The sequence below is a fragment of the Corvus moneduloides genome, chromosome 9 (genome assembly GCF_009650955.1).
Source record: "Corvus moneduloides isolate bCorMon1 chromosome 9, bCorMon1.pri, whole genome shotgun sequence".
Lineage (NCBI taxonomy): Eukaryota > Metazoa > Chordata > Aves > Passeriformes > Corvidae > Corvus > Corvus moneduloides.
The window spans coordinates 20,883,074-20,901,523 of NC_045484.1; the positions used below are offsets into that span (position 1 = coordinate 20,883,074).

Genomic DNA, 18,450 nt, shown 5'->3' on the forward strand with positions numbered 1-18,450 from the left:
TTTCTGAGGAGTGGTCTCCTGGCTGTAGTTCAAGGATATAATGAATAGTTCTTAAAACCAAACTCATTTCAGAATTCACATGGCTCCTGACCCTCTTTCTAAAGATCAAAAGATATGAGGGAACATTAAATGCATAAATGAAGAAAACCCTCTGTTCACAGTACTGGAATTGAGCTCATTTGTGTCTTGCACCCCATGAACAGGGTCAGAGATGAAAGCTAAAGTACCCACAAAACCTTTAACGGCCATTACAGCAGACTGAGGCTGACAGAGAGAGGAGAGAAAGTTCTTGTAAAAGAAACAGATATGACCTGTCTTGGGGTTATGTGAATCTGTATTATGTAGAATCCATTCAGTGAAATTCTTGCAGTAAGGTGCAGATACAAAGAAGATTGCTGGATATTTTTTTCAGTGTCTTATGGATCAATAAATTTAATAAGCAACTTGACTAAAAGCTGTATTGCCCACATTCTAGGTTCCCTTTTAGAAAGGACTCCACCTTTACAGAGAGGTCTGTTCTTTTCAGTAGAGCAGACCAAAAAAAGCCTAGAAGGCAGGACATGGCAGGAAACTAGGAAAGTGTATTTTCAAATTGCCTAATTGGCATCTTGCAGTGGTAGGAGAGGGAGACGACCTTGGCATTAGAAAAACTATAGTATTACCAAAATACAATGGATGGTATAATATAAGAAAAGACAAGACCTGGCATGCTAGACAGAGCAGAGAATTTTGAAGTACTGCTATTGAAAACATGAATGTGAAGCTTCAATTTGACATTCTGATTAAAGACAGGAGGAGAAATTCAGAGGAGTACATAATGAAAAAATGTTCAGATTTGCCTAAAAACAATGTAGTTTTAGCAATTTTATTTTTAACAAAACGGATCAAGGGGTAGCATATATATGAACAGTCCTAGATATAAATAACTGATCGTAGCAAGTTACAGTGAAAAGATGCCACATTTTATGCATTAAGTTCTTTATTTCTTTTACCATGATTGGTATGACTGACTGTTGGCACAAAAAGAGATGAACAGTTGAGAATGGAGACAACAGTTTTTCCTTCACAGAAAATGCCAATAATTTTGACTTCAGTGTCATAGTTATGTCTTGTGAGGCTTCTTTTCCTGTTTCATTATTTAAGTAGATTACTGAATTTCAGAATGTGATATGGTGACAACAAAGTAAATAGATAATTTTATTCACTGGCTATTAATGAAACAAACTGCAATACTATATAAGATAGAAAGATACAAATGTCAACCCTGGAAGTAGGAAAGATGATAACTGAGCCAAAGGATACAGAAGCATATATGGTTATAGCAAAGACAAACTACACAGGATTCACCAGAGAGTCTTTGCCAAGAATTTTAGGTTACGTCTACATGGTAAAAAGCGATGCAGTGCCGAGATGTTCATACTAACACTACATGATGTACCACAGTTATAAGCAACACAAAATAGCCATGTACGTGGTTATCTGACGTGTAAGTATCAGTGAATGTAAGGAGCGAGGATATATTACTTCAGTCAAGTGCTGAGTTAACACAGTAGTGGTGTTTTCCTAATTATGAAGAATTTCATACAGTTCTTCAAGGCACTGTTTGGTAGATACTCTTTAGCTGCATTAGGAAAAATAAAAAGTCCTCCAAACAGCTATCAGAAATGATCAAAAGGATATTCTGCAATGGGGAAAATGCCCTAGGGGAAGGCTGTAGTTCTCACTTCAGTGCTGTCTAGTGCAGTGTGTACCCTGAGTCACACAATGGATGAGTAACTTTTCAGCTTTCTCAGTTCTCCACCAACACTGTAGCTGCATCTAACCCTGTTAAGCCTAAATAAGACTCCAGAATGCTGGAGAAAAATGACAGAAGCCCATAATGTCAAGAACATCAGACTTTCTGCTGACAGTTTTGACATTTAAATGGCTTCCATCGTTACAATATATGAGCATTCACAAATCTGAAAAAATGTATCTTTATGATGCATTAAAAAATAAGAAAGTGGAATCTTTTAGGTCTCCCCTCTATTCCAGGATACATCTGCAGGAGAGAAGGAACAGGAGCAAATGTTCAAATACTTCCAAAATGGTACTGGATTGGATTACTAGAGGCCAGTTCACTCAGTCTCATTTTGCCCTTTGAATCAAAGTTGAGAATAGCATGGCAGAAAAAACATTCAGTTGCCACTTGCATAAGGAAACAAAAGTAGTTAACAACAGATAAAGACAGCTACTTCGATGCTATAAGCAATGATAGATTCAGGAAATAAGGATGTTAAATACTGGGACTGTAGAGCACAAGCTCCCAGATGTAGTAACATTTTAATAGGACTGTGAGTGTGAGAGCTGAAAGACCACCTTGATTCTACTGAAGTAGCAACTTTCATGAGTTAATATGCAAATTTTCTCCACCAAATGGCAGCAAAGTGGTTTTGCCATAAAATCAAGAAGTCACTGACTATAAACTTTTCACAGGGAAGATGCACCGGTGGCAATTAGAGCTGGCAATCATTTATGGAACTTTGGGTAAGAAATTGCTATTTTATTGTTTACAGCAATGCAGGGCTGAAATGAAGCTTTGGTTCTTCAGTTGGATGTTCACAAAATCAGCTGTGGTTTAGGACAGAAAAATTTGCTTATGGATGATAGATATTTTTGATTCAATACAAAAGGTCTTCCCAGAGAAAAGATATTTTTTCCAAGTGGGTTTCTTAATATATCTCATCTAAATAAGAAAAATTAATCTTCTTTAAGCATCACTTTAACTACAAGAACGAAATTAGAAGCTGCTATTTACCCAAGGGACACAGCTTAATTACCTTAAGATGAACTGTTTAAAATAACTTGAAGAATATTTAGGACATGTTATTTTAAATATCTCTTACAGTTCATTCCTCTGCATGATAATTTCGCTTAATTACTTATCTCAGCTTTAGTTTCAGATCTGTAAAAAACCCCTCTGTTAATTTTAAACATGTATCAGCTTTCACAGTGCCAGAAATGGATAAAATCTGGGATAGTATGGCTGTCAAAACCAGCACTCCCTCTGTCTTTCTGGAGTTCCTCCATCACCTTAGCTCAGGCACTCATCACTGCCTAATTCTATAGCCAGACTGGTCAAAGTTTATTCCTTTTTTTCAAAGTCATTTACTTCATTCAAGCCACTGGGTGTACAAAAGGCAGGGTTTCAGAAAGCTGGTACCTATTCAAATCATCATACTTCTAAAGTTAGAAAAGAACACAGTGTTGCACTGATTCTATTCACCTCAGCAAAGAATTTCTACCCTCAAGGTTTCTCTGCATGCTTCTATGTACACAGATGGCAAGTTTCCATCCTTGGTCATTCTCTGGCAGACACTGGTATTTCTGATATACTTGTTGACATAAACCATAAAATGGGAGCCTGAAAATATTTTGAAGCTTGGAAGTGTTTATGGTGCACATGCTTCTATATATGCACAAATTACTCATCTATAGTTCCCATATAAAATGTGCATATATTTACAAACTGTTTACACTCATTTCTAGATAAAATTTATGTACCTTCTTGGTGTGTTCTTCAAGATCTCACAAAACAATAACACATAAATAGTGTTGAGATGCAGTGTAAAACCTAGCAGAGATTAGAACATGTGTAAACTTTCTCTAGTTCAGCAGCGTTACCGGAAACAGAGGTTCTTTCTCATAGCCCAGTTTTTCTGCAAAAGAGCTATCAAATATAAGAGAGACACAGAAAACCTTAATTTTCAGTAGCAGTTTTCCATGACTGCAGAGCTCTGGTTAGTTGTTCTAGGCTTCAACTTATCTTTCACTGCTTTGAATCACCAAAAAATGAAAAAGTGACAGTCATTATTTCCCATCCCACCTCTAATTTTCCTGTACAGCAATTTAAAAATTATCATATAACCATATACATTCATGGAGCCAGATAAAGACTTACCATACTGTAAACCAGAGGAAGACTCCTGACTCTCAAACAAAATGTCTGGTCTCAAGGTTCCCACAAACAGCTGCCTACATTCCTTGTTAGATTTGAAAATTTCCTAAAACTTTGAAGGTTTGCTCCAGATGCTCAAGACTATCTGGGCTCCCCTTCGCACATCCACTTGGTCATGCCCAAGAAGCCAGAAGTACCCTGAAGGTCCTGTGTAGTAGTCAGGTTAAAAACATATCTAAAATGTTCCTGAAAGACTGTGCTTATGGCTGCTGTATTTTTAAAACTAATGAGAGGCATCTGAAAATATTTTGGTGGCATTGGGCCAATCAATAGGGAATCTCAGCTCAGTACCCTCTAGAAAACAAAGCCAGTTCAAATCCCCATCTCCAACCCGTGGGGAGAAAGGCCATGCTCAGATACCAATGAGGATACATTTGAGGGAAACCATTCCTGCCAAGTCTGTATCACTTTGCAGCCGAGGATCCAAGATCCAGGCATCAGATGGCACGTAAATGAGATTCTTAGGGAATCTGCAGCAGGGAGGTGAGAGCACATGGGGGAGGTGGTGGCTAACAGTCCCTATTCCTAGCATCACTTCAGGGAAGGAGGAGTGGGATTTTTAAAATTTTCTTTTTAACGATTTTTTAATGCAAAAACTGCATGGACGCGCGCAAATATCACCACCATGAAAACAAAGGCATCCGGTGTTCTGCCAGCATCTGCCACCAGATGCACGTTCCTCCACTGAGGAGAAGATTCTCTGAGTTGGGTTGTGGTCTGGGAGACATCCCTGGCAGAGGCTGCCTAAAGGACTGCAGGACCCACATTTCTCCAGGGACAAGCCCAAAATTAAAGGAAGAATGAGTAAGTGCAAATCTTTTGGAATGAGCATTCAGAAGCAGATAAATAAAAAGCCCAAACCAACACCTCAAGTTGGGCAGATGTATGACAACAGAGAAACTTTAGAAATAAACTATAACTGGTATTTTTGTCAGCATTTTGGTAAGTCACAGCCTTTAGATAAAGTTCATGTCAATGTGCAAGTTCTATAGCAAAACTTCTTTTTTAACCAAAACGAGAAAAAATTTATATAACACAGTTCTGTGGGGAATTTTTCTGTAACAGTTGACAGCCATTAGGCTTGTTTGATGCTTATGAGGGCAGACAGCTACTTGCCTCACCCGCAACTGTTTAACTTCTAAATTCGTACTCAAAATCCGTTTCCAGCTTCAGCTACTTTTTCTGGGTTCTCTTTACTTCTCTGACTAATCTGAATGTCATTTTAATGTTTTCATAAGCATGGTAAATTCCCTAAAAGGACAAGTGGGACAATGAAGATATCAGAGAAATATGCATTTCAAGGATGCCACAGGATGCTGTCCTGTTCTGGCTGTTTAAATAAGGACCAGAACCTTCTTCTAATGCTTCGTATTTTTGTCTCACTACAGCCAGTCTTTTATTTTTTCCCCTTAAAAGAACATAGACTTATTAACGTAACAAGGTTGACACTGCAGCTCTAAGATTATGTAGAATCATTGTCAATAAGGCAGACTGGACAAAATCCTGCCTCCAGTAAGAGAAACTTCTACTGCTGTGACGATGAGCTCTGTAAACTTTTTTCTCTAGACCAAGGGATATGTTCTACAAAGAACAGCTAAGCTCTCTGAGAGCAGCTTTAATACCTGTTGACCAAAAGATTTTTGTAACCCAATGATGTCTTCTCCAAGAATTACACCATCATCTATAGTGGATTACAGTCCACACAAACAGGAGATTTGGAAATTTCAGTGTCCTGAAAAATTTCAGTGAACTGAAGTTCTCTGCTAAACATTAGAGTACGTGAGGTCACCTATGTACTTACATGCTCTCCCTCTTATAACTTAATCTAACTAATATCTCCCCACCACCACCACCAGGTAATTTGTATGCAGTTATTGTCTAGGTAAACAGTACGTAGCGTTTTAATATTTGTTAAAAGTTACTGAAACAGTAAATGGCAGCATATGCATCTATTTACATACTCCCTGTCCAATATTGTGTTATTATAGTCTCGATACCTTCTGAATTTAAATTTGAGTTAAGTTAGGTTCTGATTTGTTAGACTACTGGAAGATTGCTAAAATGAATTTTAAACACAGACTTTGTGTTCATGAAAATATCGCATATTTACTTCTGTTAATTGTAATGAACTTTACAAATCATTATTCCAAAGAGGGAGTTTTTCAGAAAGGACAGAGTTGTATTTCCCTATTTCTTAGAGGTACAGAAGGTGGGGGCCTCACTTCTTTCCTTAAAAACAGACACCAGGATCAGACTGTGAGAGCAGGTACACCATCCACAGACTGAGAACATAAGGCATACAGAGCACCAAACAAGTACAACCTGGGTACTGTAGAAAATTCTCAAAGGTCATGTGAAAAAAAAAGATTAAGGGAAAGAATCATACCTAAGGAACCTAACCAGTAAGATCTGAAATGAAAAATGTGGCTTGTAATTTTATTAACCAAAGTATGTTAAAAGCAGTATGAAATAACTGGTGGAGCATGAAAATGAATCTTCTTTGGGAATTCAAATATTTATTTCCTGCTCATAAAGTGTCTAACAGTAGATTATAATTATATATATATATAGTGTTGGCTTATTAATCATAGTTATATTTCAGTGAATTTTTCTTTTCTCTTTTGGTCTGTTATTGATGAAGAACAACATATTTATTAAATAGAGGTATAAAATACGAGTTGTGACTCTAAAATTATAACAGTCTGTAAGACAAATGGTCCTTCTTCTCTCCCCTGAGTAGAATCGTGATGCTGGCTAGAAGTGTCTGAGATTTAGAGCTTTGAATAGCAGTGACAAGGTGCAGGCAGGGATTTAAGAAAAATGTAAATCTTTTTATTTCCTTCTAGTCAATGTTGACCTTGTCTGACCTTGCCTCAAGGATTCACTCCTCTAGGAATTAGGCTACTGTAATTCTATTTTATGCTGTTCTAGTTCTTACACTGCTCTCATCTGCATGGTATTTCTGTCTTCCAGGTTCAGCACTCTAAGCAGCAAGATGAAAGCTATTTTCTTGCTTCCCCTTCTGTAGGGAAATAGCATGAATAAGTGCAATAATTTCTGTATATGCTATTTCCTTTGAGCTGTAGTAGAGTAATTTAATGTTCATATGCCATGTTGTCACTTCCATACCCATCACAAACATCTGCTTTCTTCAAAAAGAAAAGAGGATATCCAAGGTGAACATTGCAATTTAAATTATCTTCAGAACTCTCACGAAACAGAGTTTAAAAGTAGAAGAAACCTCCATAAGAAAAAAAACCTCTGTTGTACAGGTCCCATCACAGAAATGCAGTTCTATCCAGATGTCCCACAAAGGCTAATCTTTCCTGAAGAGCTAAATATGCATTCTACAGGACCACTTGTAAAGGTTATAGGAACATCACAAAATACACACTTTGTCAATAATAAAAGAAAAACTTGCAAGAATCCTAGTCCTCTCATCCTTAAAAACAGAGTTAATCAAAATCCTAAACCAGAACACATACTCTCTGGAGAAGCTAATGTAATAATTTCCTGGGATTTTCATTTTGAAATTCAAAAAGATGCTGAAGTTCATCATTAAGGCTACTAATATCAATTGATGACTTTGCAATTAAGGATGCTTTGACCTGTCATGAGTCTGACCAGCCCACAGAATTAGTCACACTTGCTGTGAGGAGCATATACCAATGTGAACTACAGAGGTTACTTAGTCTATCAAAAGAAATGAAACAGGCCATCTGTGCTCTCATACCATATGTGGTATACCAAGTTCTGTGTGTTATTACAACCAGACACAGTCTGTAACTTAGAATATGCCAATAATTCAACTATTGTCAACTTCTCCATGAATTAATTAACTTCATTAAACACTTAAGTAGTCATGCTATTAACCTAAAACAGAATTAGACTTGTTTAGTCTGTCTTAAAGGCAAAAGGTACAAGAAGCCAAGTATAGCCACAACAGTTAAGGTTTCAGAGGTATATACTAAAGGACTTACTGTGATAATTAGCCCTTTTTCCTGGAAATATTTAACCAGTGGGACTGCATTCTGCTTGAAATTCATTAGTCTTCTTTGAGTGGCTTTCAGGTTATCATCCGGTCTCCCTTGCTGTTCTGCACGCTTCAGTAACCTTTCTTTCAGCCTTTGACTGGAACATGCCAGAAACACCACCAAATCAGGGGTACAGATCTGTGGAAAGAGAAATTGAAGAAGTCTGATTAAGTTGATTATCCAGCACTACAGGACTCAGCAATTCCATTATTATGTGAGGCTCAGATGCGCTACGTTTATATAAGTTGGAACTTGACATAGTCATTAATTTTCTGTTGGGTTTTCACGAGAAGTTTGTAGGCTTAAGGAGGGGCTTGTTGATATTATGCGGAGGTTAAACTTGTTTCACCTCGTATGTAAGGAAGAAGTTTAATGAAAGAATTTTACCTCACAGCCTACCTTCTCTAGGCTATGTTTATCATTTGCATTACCAGAAGGCTCCCCTAGATAATTTTTTTTTTAAAGAGCAAAATAGAAATGTCTTATACTCTGCAGGAAAATGGCTGCATGGTTTCCATCTGAAAACTCTTTCAATAAGGTGGCATTTAAAATCCAGCAGCCACCATGAAGCTAACTGATGGCTAGGACCAGGTGAAAACAGACCTCTTCCAAGAGCCATGGTTTCTTATAACAATTTTTCTAATTTTCTAAATCTCACTAAAGCTTCAGTGCACTTTTCAAGAGGTTGGGTGGGGCAGCTAAAAGGATTTTTATTTCCCCTATCCTTTTTGGTCTGTGTGGTGAGCACTGCTATGTGTCACACCCATCCCTGCACTGCGGTTCAGGAAGTAAAGCCTTATGGTAACAAGATAAAGAAAAATGTTTGATCTCTGGCTCTTTCCCAGTTAAATCTTCTTTATAAGTTGCTTTCAAACATTTAAGGAGGAGATGGTGCTTGATAGGGGGAAAGCAATGGTAGACCCACTTTCTTAGGAATACTGCTAAGTGTTCACAGGCAATCTTCGGATGTCACTACTGCTTAGTACATATGGTGGAAAAAACAGAAGTCATAGAATCTCCACACATCTTCTAAATACTTGCAGGGATGGTGACTCAACCATTTCCATGTTCCAATGCTTGACAATCCTTTCCATAAAACAATTTTTCTTAATATTCAATCTAAACCTCCCCTGGTGCAACCTGAGACTGTTTTCTCTCACCCTAAAGTCACTCGGACATTTGAATTCACAGGATTTTAAAAATGCAGCTACAAATGTATATTAAATTTATTAATAAGATCTGATTTTGTTCTTTCCTCCATCTGGTTGCTGCAAAGAAATCTACCTCTCCTGAAAGTTTTCACTAGCTTAGTGCTGTCTTTTAAAACATATTAGAATTCTCGGTAACAAGGATTTAAGATAAAAACAGACTGTTCAAGTTTTTATCTGATTACAGATTAGAAAGGATTTATTCATTCTTACATTCTCCCAAAGCCATTTCTGCTGCTTTACTTACCTGAATAAAAAAGTTCATACTTTGATTTTAACTAATATTAGCAAAACCAGTGGTTTCTTATTCTAGAAATGATATAATCTAGTTACAATGCAAATGCTGGTGAATGCTCAAGAATGTTAAACAGACATTTTTCTCATGATGTTTTCTATCTACAGAATAATTTTGTCTTTGTTCAGCTTGATGCAATGTAAATTTGACAGTCAAATTTGAGCTATAAGCCAGTATCACTAAATTATCTACATGTATTCTAACTACTACTGTGTAAAGAATAACTGATTTATATCTTCATGTTAATTATATAGTTGTTATAATATATTGTTGTTGAGGGCCAGAACAAACCAATTAAGCTTCTGAATACTCTCTGTGTCTTGGTCTCTCTACCCAAGGATGTTAAACTGCATAAAGACAACTGTATTTCTAGACTGAACAGTGAAAACTTCCCATGTGGACAATCTGGAAAATTAATAACTAAGTTTAAAAAAAAAAAATCCTGCCTAAGATGAGTTTCTGTCATTTGAGAGAATACAACATGAAGTATGGTCTGGCCTTTTTACTGGCAGTCTGAGTACAGAAAGGTTCTTAGGAAGTCAAAAGAAACTAATACAACTTCTCCAGCCTGAGGTGATGGTCATTAGCCTTTACAAACGAGATTGCTGATAGAATAGTATATGGATATGAGGAAGCAGAAAGTGGTGAGAAAGCAGAGCCATTTTCAAACAATAAAGTACAGTCTGAAAAGCACCACTAGAAAGATGGTGGCCTCTTTATCATTAAAGAAAATTAAATAGGATTTAAAAGAAAATCAAATTATTTTTTACACGCATTGTAGATGATTGGAGACATGAGCACACAAACTACTAAGATAATAGTTCTGGTAATTATTTATGAGTATCTATTAGATTTTGAAACAATTAACCTTATAACCTGTTTTTTTTTAATAACTGCCAGTGGGAGAGAAGCTCTCTCCTACCTCTATCACATGTACCTCAACGTCAACAAAACCAGAGTAACTTTCCCTTTCATTTTCAGACTATTGTAAATAGACAGTTATTCTCTCTGTTCATGGGATGAATTAAGTATGAAAGTTAATTTTACTACCACATTATAGCTTTAAGGCACATAATTATCCACATGAAAGACTATGGAAGTAAGTTTCTGTGTTAGACTTTCATGCAATATGAACATTATTAAAAGTAGCTCAGTTAAATTAAGGCTACTTCACTAGTAATAGAACAATAATGAGGAGTTTGGGAATTCAAAAAGCATACAGTACTAAAAAACCCAAATTATGACACAGATAGATTCTGAAAGAAAATGCTACAGATTTCAAAGCCTGTTAGTCATGGAACACTGTCTGATGAAAGGGAATGGCTGATGTACCTTGCAGCAGACTGAGCACAGAGACATCTCAAGTCCCTGTGTGGATATCCAGCTGATTGAAGCTTCCTAGCATACATTACACAGGGACTCAGAAACTACAACTGGCAATCAGGGATCTAGTAAAGCGGAGGACAAAAGGAGTTTATACAAGTGAGTAGTTTTATTTAGTACTTCCATTTCTGTGTATCCTAATACTAGTGGCAGAAAGATGGTGAGAAATCTTCAGATGTTCCAAGCCATAGCTGGCCTCACTTTCAATGCTCAGCACTTCAGGACAGCACCTACTCGGGCTGTGAAGTCATACCGGATCTCCTCAAGTGCAGGGCTGGAGCTTTTGTGTACCACAGGACTGCACATGGAGCATCAATCAAATCTCACAGACAGTACTTAGAATAAACAGAACAGTCATGAAATTATCAGCCCTGAAGGAAAAAGAGGGTCTCCCTCTGTCTCACACAAACACGAGAGTGCAGCTTACCACAATCAGTCTCAGTTCTCTAAAGAAACTGTGGCTGAGTAAGTGCAGTCCCACAGGAAGGAAAGGATCTGAATGCCACCATGGCTCCATCAGGTGTGAAAGTTCTCATCTGCTTTTAGTTCCCACAAACTGCACTGGCTGCAGAAGTCACTTACTGTTTAAGAAAATGGGAAAACACACCCTGGACTCCATTGCTTTCTTTTTTTTCTAATTGTAAAATGAGGATAATAACAGGGTATGACTTGGACAATTCATTAATTACGTTTAATTATTTCCTTTTGCTTTTGAAAATGGAAATTTCTCTACAGAATCTGAGTATTGTTGTTGTTGTTCTCAATTTTTTACAACAGCAATACAAAAGACACTATCAGAATCACAGGTACTAAGACTACCTTTTTTTCCGATACTGTGGGTTTTCTAATTTGAAATACATTTCCCTCACAGAAATAAAATTTCAATGAAAACAATGTTTTAAAATTCTCAGGTCAAGAAGCCTAGTTTCAAATTAAGTATTGTCGGAAACATTTTTTGAAGCGTAAAAAAAAAAGTAATTCAAGAATATTTGAGGTAGGAATTCAAAACAGAATCTGATTATGTGATGTCTCTATGAATTCAACTTTTGCCTGCAGAATACGCATCTTTATCATCAGAAAGTAGTTGAAAACCGTTTAATAAACACAAGATGCATAAAAGGATAACATCTCTGCTGTATGCATAGGCATACAGACCTAACAGAATTTAATATTATTATTTCTCCTACATTCATTTACAACCTTTAGGATACACCCTTGAAATGCTATTGATACTTCACTCCTGTTTTCATGAACCACTTGCTTCCACTTACTTCAAGAGTACCTGCTGTAAGACATGCTTATAAATACTTTTAGCTGGAATGTAACAGGGTAGTGTAAATATACGAACATCTGGGATTACTTCTCTAGAAACATATCTATTCTCCTATGTAAATATGAGTAAAAATTGCTTTTTTTTCTAACAAAGGAGAAGGGTTTTTATGGCTCACTTGAAAAGAAACCTTTTTTCAAACTCAGAACTAAGTGTTGTTGAGTTTTATGGCTAGGGAGTAAGTTTTGTTCTGAGACTCAGCTTGTAGAAAAGTTGTACAGAACCAACGCAGACAGAAGAGCTGGATTCCTTCATGCTGATTTCTCCCAGTACACACATCCTGTGCTTAAGGCAGAGGGTTTTATTCATGTCCAGCAATGCATGAGAGCTAGGACTGTGGGGCCCAGGGAAGTGAATTTGACTATTTACTAACTAGAACTCAGCCGAAGGGAGAATCTTTGCCTGTGGGAACAGACAGGTTTCTGTTATTCATTCTAAATGAAATGAAGAGCATATGGCATCAACTCAGAATAAAACTGGTGGGTACATCCTCTCATTTTTTAGAATAATATTTACTAGTAAGTAAATCCTACTCTCATTTGGTCTGAATCTCCTTCCTAAACTGGAACCAGATGTAAATTGAGAGTAATTTTATGCAAGTTGATGGTGTTATTGACATTAAGCAGTGTAAATGGAAAGATGCTCTCTTTTCTCTGGGGATATTTTCTACATCTCCTCTCGTTAGTGAGAATAGTGTGGTTGTTTGCTAGAAATTAGATGATTACACACTCTCTCATTATTCCTCATCAGGGAAAAGATAAAAATGCTCTGTTTCTTAATTCCTGGTATGTTCTAGTAGATACTCCTGAGAAAACTGACAGCTCATGAACATTTGCCATTAATTTAACAGTGCATTTTATTCTTGTTGGTAAAGGTTACTAGCAAGCTGGTTTATGTCCTTTGTATATGTGCTCTCCCTTGTAATTCCTTATTTGCTTTTTATAGTTCCATCTTTGCCGGGTTACTAGACTGCTTGCATAGTTTTTTCTTGTTTTAGAAGTGCAAAACTGTGAATCAGGTTGTCAAAGAATGAATCCTGCTGATAGAATTTTTTCTGGTAGCTTCTTTTGAACCATATTCATACTGCCCAGAAAATAAGTTTCCAGCGAATTGCCTAGAGTATGTAATTAGGCAGACTGGTGTCTTCGGGGACAGGTGATTCAGCTTTTCACCTGGGTCAGGCAGCTAACTAATAAAAATCCCTATCTGTTAACACTGATGCTAGTGATACAAAGAAGGGACTGAGCAGACCTCTGCTTCAGAACTGCTCAGCAGGCACCTCCATCCACTCTGAATTCAGAACATCAGGTTCTGTCCTGAGGACCACCAATGGATGAGCTCTCCCTTGGTTACTCTGACAAGCAGAGAAGAGCCCTTGCCCAGAAAGACTGAAAACCTGATGCCTAGGGTTGCTTACCCAGCAGAAAATTGAACCACTGCTTGTGTTTCTCTGGAGAGTGCTCCAGTTTCCAGGGGACAAGAGGATAATGGTAAGACCATTCCACAGGCCTCCTGGTCAGGCTTGGCTTTAAGAGAGCAATGTAAAACTCATAGGGAAAAGACAGTGAACAAAAGGAACCACAGCAAAGCAGACTGCTGATGTGGTAGTCCTTCCACTGCTCAGAGAGATCTCTGGATACATGTTCAATAGGGGATTGTACCTGGATCAATGAAGTAGACATCAGGGAGAAGGGAGACAGAAGTTTAGAGGGAGATGAAATAAAGAAGACACATTGGCAATGATACAGAAACAATACCTTTACTGGAACAAAAACCTACTGCAAAAAACAGGTTCTTTTCCCTTAAGAAGCTTTACCACAAGGTTGCATTCACCTCCCTGGTTGTTCTGGAGGCCATGCTCTTGGCCGGGGACAGCATGTTTTCTGTGAGAAGCTCTTTGCAGAGCTGGACTTGGCAGTCAGACCCTCAGACAGTAGGCTACAAACACCTGTGTCAAGCTTGGAGGGCACTGCAGCCACCGCTTCTGCTTGGAGGTCTAAGTGTCAGCCTTGGAGGAATAGTACTGCTGTCCTCGGCCTGTGAAAGTACCAAGGCATTTCTCACCATCCTATATTGTGCCACTTACACAGTTAGTTCTACTTTGTCACAGTTATTCTCATAATAATTTCCCTAACGAATATGTCTGAGAGTTAAAAATTAGCTCAAGTTACAAGATGAGTAGTTATTCATTGGAGGTGAAGTGCATTTATGAATATTCCTAAGAGCATTTTAAACAAAGAATCAGATAAAATTTATGGCCTCTATTTATTATTTAAATTAAGATTTTACTCAAATAATGTCATGTCACACAGGCCATAAAAGACAAAATATGTTTTTTATACAAAAAAAAAAAAAAAAACCATACAAAAAAAATGTTTTTCATAATTTCTACAAAAATACTTTCCTCTTTATCAAGAAATTAAATTATATTCATTAATGAACATCCACTGATTCTAATACCTGTTCTACATTTATTTCACCATTAAAAAAATTACAATTAATATATTTTAAGCAAACTACATCTGTACTTACTCTATTGATACTAACAAGGAAGGGAAGTTACACATGAATGACTGAAAGTGGGAGAAAAAAACAAACCAGCAGTAACTGAAATTAAGTGTAAAATACAGTTAATTGTTTCTCCCAGGAAGGATAAAAACCATGTGAGAGATTACACAGAAAGTCAAACTGCAGTTTCTTCACAAGCCATTGGAGTTCAATACACCAGGCAGAGGCATTTCATTACTGCATTGCAGGAGAGGAAGATATTTAACATGCTTCAGCATGCTGGGGCTGGAGGTGACTTGCTGAATTTCAACCTGACAGGTTAATGGTAAATAAACCATTTTCTCCTTGGCATTTTCAAATGTGTCCTTGAAACCTAAACACCTTTCTATTTGTACTCAGCAGAGATTATGGATACCTTAGAAATTTGTGGTTTAGGATAGCTTTATGCCTAGGCTCAAACTGAAAGGCTAAATATATCAGCATGAAATCTGCACTGCTAGGCAGAAGAATTTCAAACTGAGAAAAATGCAGAAATTGTCATATATTTAAAAGGAATATATAAACTGGAAGTCCTCCTTGATTTTAAGGCATTAAAACTCATGTTTTCATTTTTTCCCCACAACTATGGCTGCTTGGAACTTCATAGCTTTATTAAAAGTACCCCTATCAAAAGTATTGGCAGGATTGACTCTGCTCTTTGGAATTAAGAAATGAGAGGGTCAGGACTTGGCAACAATCCAAGACTTCCAATAAGAGGAATTTACTCATTAAACTCAGTTTTCAAAGAGAAAAATGCAGGACTTTTTTCAACTTGGATAAAAAAATTCAAAGAAAACTGAGATAAACTCAAAGAATACTGCAGTGCTCCTGGCTGAGTTCTCCCAGGCTGCAAGAAGGCTACAATGAGCAGCTGAGCATTAAGAAATGAAGCTGGTGTAAGTGACCAGAATGGCCAATGTGGTGCTGGCTGGTAAGCACTGCTGAAAATCTGAAAACATCATTGATGCCATCATAAAAACTTCTTTCCTGCTCAAAAGATATGGATGATAGGAACAGTGCTATTAACAAAACTCAGTAGAAAAGAAGGGGAGAAAACTTAAATTCAAATATAAAATTCCTGTGATGCGTAAAGTGCTTTCTAATGCACTTATTCCAGATTGACATTACTGCATGGAAGCAGTGTTTGTTACTTCTGGTTTCTAGATCTGAGCAGAAAGAGAAATACTGTGCATGCTGCAAATGATACATTGCTTTATTTTAGGCACTATAGTCACTGAGATGCAATGTGTTTTAATACAATTCTGCCTAGCAACATGTTGAGAACTTACTGTCCACACGGGAGTCTGGCAACATAATAAGGAAGAAATCATCATCTTTTAGCTATACCTATGTATGAGAATGTTAGCATAAGTTGGTTTGCTTTGACTAGTTTACTAAAAATAACATTTTTTCCCAGAGAAAAGTTCAGCTTCTGGATTAGTCAAAGGGATAAAAATGTGCTGGTAGTACCAAGAGCAATTACAAGCAAAGTTTATCAAGCAGTTGTATATTTCTATAATAGAATGTTATGCAGGACAGGTCCTGTAACTACAGTTCAGACATAAAATATCCATTTGATTTTTCCACAAGATAAAGAGATTATGAAAGCTCAGTGTCGAGTTTTAGTAACAGCTACGTGAGCCATAAGACTGAAGGAATTAATTTAGCATAAGTAATTTGTTACATTAAAGATGACTGCAAACACAGCACAGTTAGATTTTACATGTGCTTTCAAGAGAAACCAGGGACCTCAGTTGTCTTTTTCCTGTTCCACTACTCCCCACAATTTATTTTTGGTATTACTACCTATACTCTTGGAGATTGTTTGTGTTTGTGTAAACAATGTTAAAGAATTTGTAAGTGTCATATAAATTTTTCTGCTGTTTTCAGGTACATAAGCGTGCAATGGTCTCAAAGGGACCATCTGTAGGAATAAGTATTTGCTCATGACAAAGCTAGTGATAGCAATAAGAACTAATTCTAATTCAGAACTTCTTATCAACAGATCTCAGTGTTCTACAGGGGGTGTCTTTGTAAGAATGTGGCATGTGTACAATTTGACCATTTGCATTTTGTGAGACTTCACCATTTTCTTCAAAGGATGTTCCATTGCTAAATAGATCTAATTAAAATTGTCTTACTATTTAAACAAAACTTTCTTTGCTGAAATTTCAACTATTTTTCACCTTGTCACTTTTGGATAATGAGAACAATTCTGTTCTGCTCTTCTAAACACTGGTAGAAAGAAAGCTGTAACATTTCTCAGCTGTGGAAAACCCCCTATTATCTCTAATTGCAGACCTAGACAAATTATCACAACAGTTAATTACTGAATTCTCCACAACTCAATTGCGCTTCGCATTGAGGAATCTCTGAGTGCCTGGAAAATGTTTGCATGCTTAATGTAAATAACCTGACATGCCATGGGTGACTGTCAGCCTCATTCTGTGAAGGATGATCGGTACCATGACTGCTGATAGTCCCTTTTCCTTAACACAAAACCTTCCACCAATGTGTGTAGCATTAGGGCTTATTAAACAGAGAATTTTAAAGAAACAACAAGTATATTCTATTTCTTTAAAATATAAATCCAAGATAAACCACTGAATATATCTCACTAGAGATGTTGATATAGGATGTTGAATGTTGAAATATGTGTATCTTTTGTACATTTATTTCCATGGCCTCAGGTATGTCAACTGCAATGAAAGATGAAAATGGAAGAGCCTAAAGAGACAGCCTATGCTCCTGTAAAAGGCCTGGGATTCCCTCTTTCCCATATATTTTTAGAACAGATAAGATTGAAAGGTTTTCCTATATGAAGTGCTCCTGGATTTTTTTAGAGACTTAGATAGTGATTTATCTTTCAGGCAGAATCAGGCCTTGAGGAGAATGATTTAGCAAATCCCAGTTGACTGAGAATGAAGGAACTCTCTGTGAATATAGTCAAGTGTTGTTTAACCGGTTTTCCTCTGTAGAAAGAGAATCTGAGCCTAGGATAACTTAATTCCTGTCACTTCCTCCAGTTTCATATCCCCTACTCTTTCATCAAAAGCAACATCAGCACAAAATTATGACACCAAGAAATGGGCTTAAGTCACACTATCACACTGGAAAAAAAAAAAAAGACACAAGGAAATGATCGTAAAGTCTACATTTCTGCTGTTTGACTTCTAAAATAGTCAATCTTCCCTTTTGTTAATTATAAGGAGATAATAGCTGGCAGCCACTGCTATTTCCTGTAATAACTATTTTGTCTGTTTCCTTTAATTTCCTCAATTCAGTTTTCTAAATTTTGCCCAGAATAATACCTTATAAAGCACACTAATGAAATGCTTCATTAGCTGCTTTGTTTTGTTACTTCTGCCTTGGTAATGCCACTTAGAATTCGAAGTACAGAAACAGCAGTACACTAGCAATTGTGAAGGACTTTGAAACACTCTGCATGGAGGCATTCTAAGAATTCAGGTCTGAAACTGCAACCTCTTCTAGTGACCATAACTGTTATGTTAGCAGCACTTGATCAGAAAATGACATCAGCTGTTTGTTTTTCCACTCAATTAAAGTATTTTTAGATTCGTTTAAAATACACATGTGAAAACAACACGCCATTAGAACTCAGAAATACAGTTTTAGCTGACTAAACCTCAGAATTT

At 36.9% G+C, this 18,450-nt stretch overlaps 1 protein-coding gene across 1 annotated transcript in view; it reads right to left on the reverse strand.

The window, feature by feature from the left end:
- Positions 1-18,450, reverse strand: part of AK5 (adenylate kinase 5) — an 84,357-nt gene that overhangs the window by 56,249 nt on the left and 9,658 nt on the right. Inside the window, exon 6 of the mRNA XM_032118704.1 lies at positions 7,978-8,169. Within this exon, the coding sequence (XP_031974595.1) occupies positions 7,978-8,169 (192 nt within the window). The remainder of the gene's footprint in view (positions 1-7,977; positions 8,170-18,450) is intronic.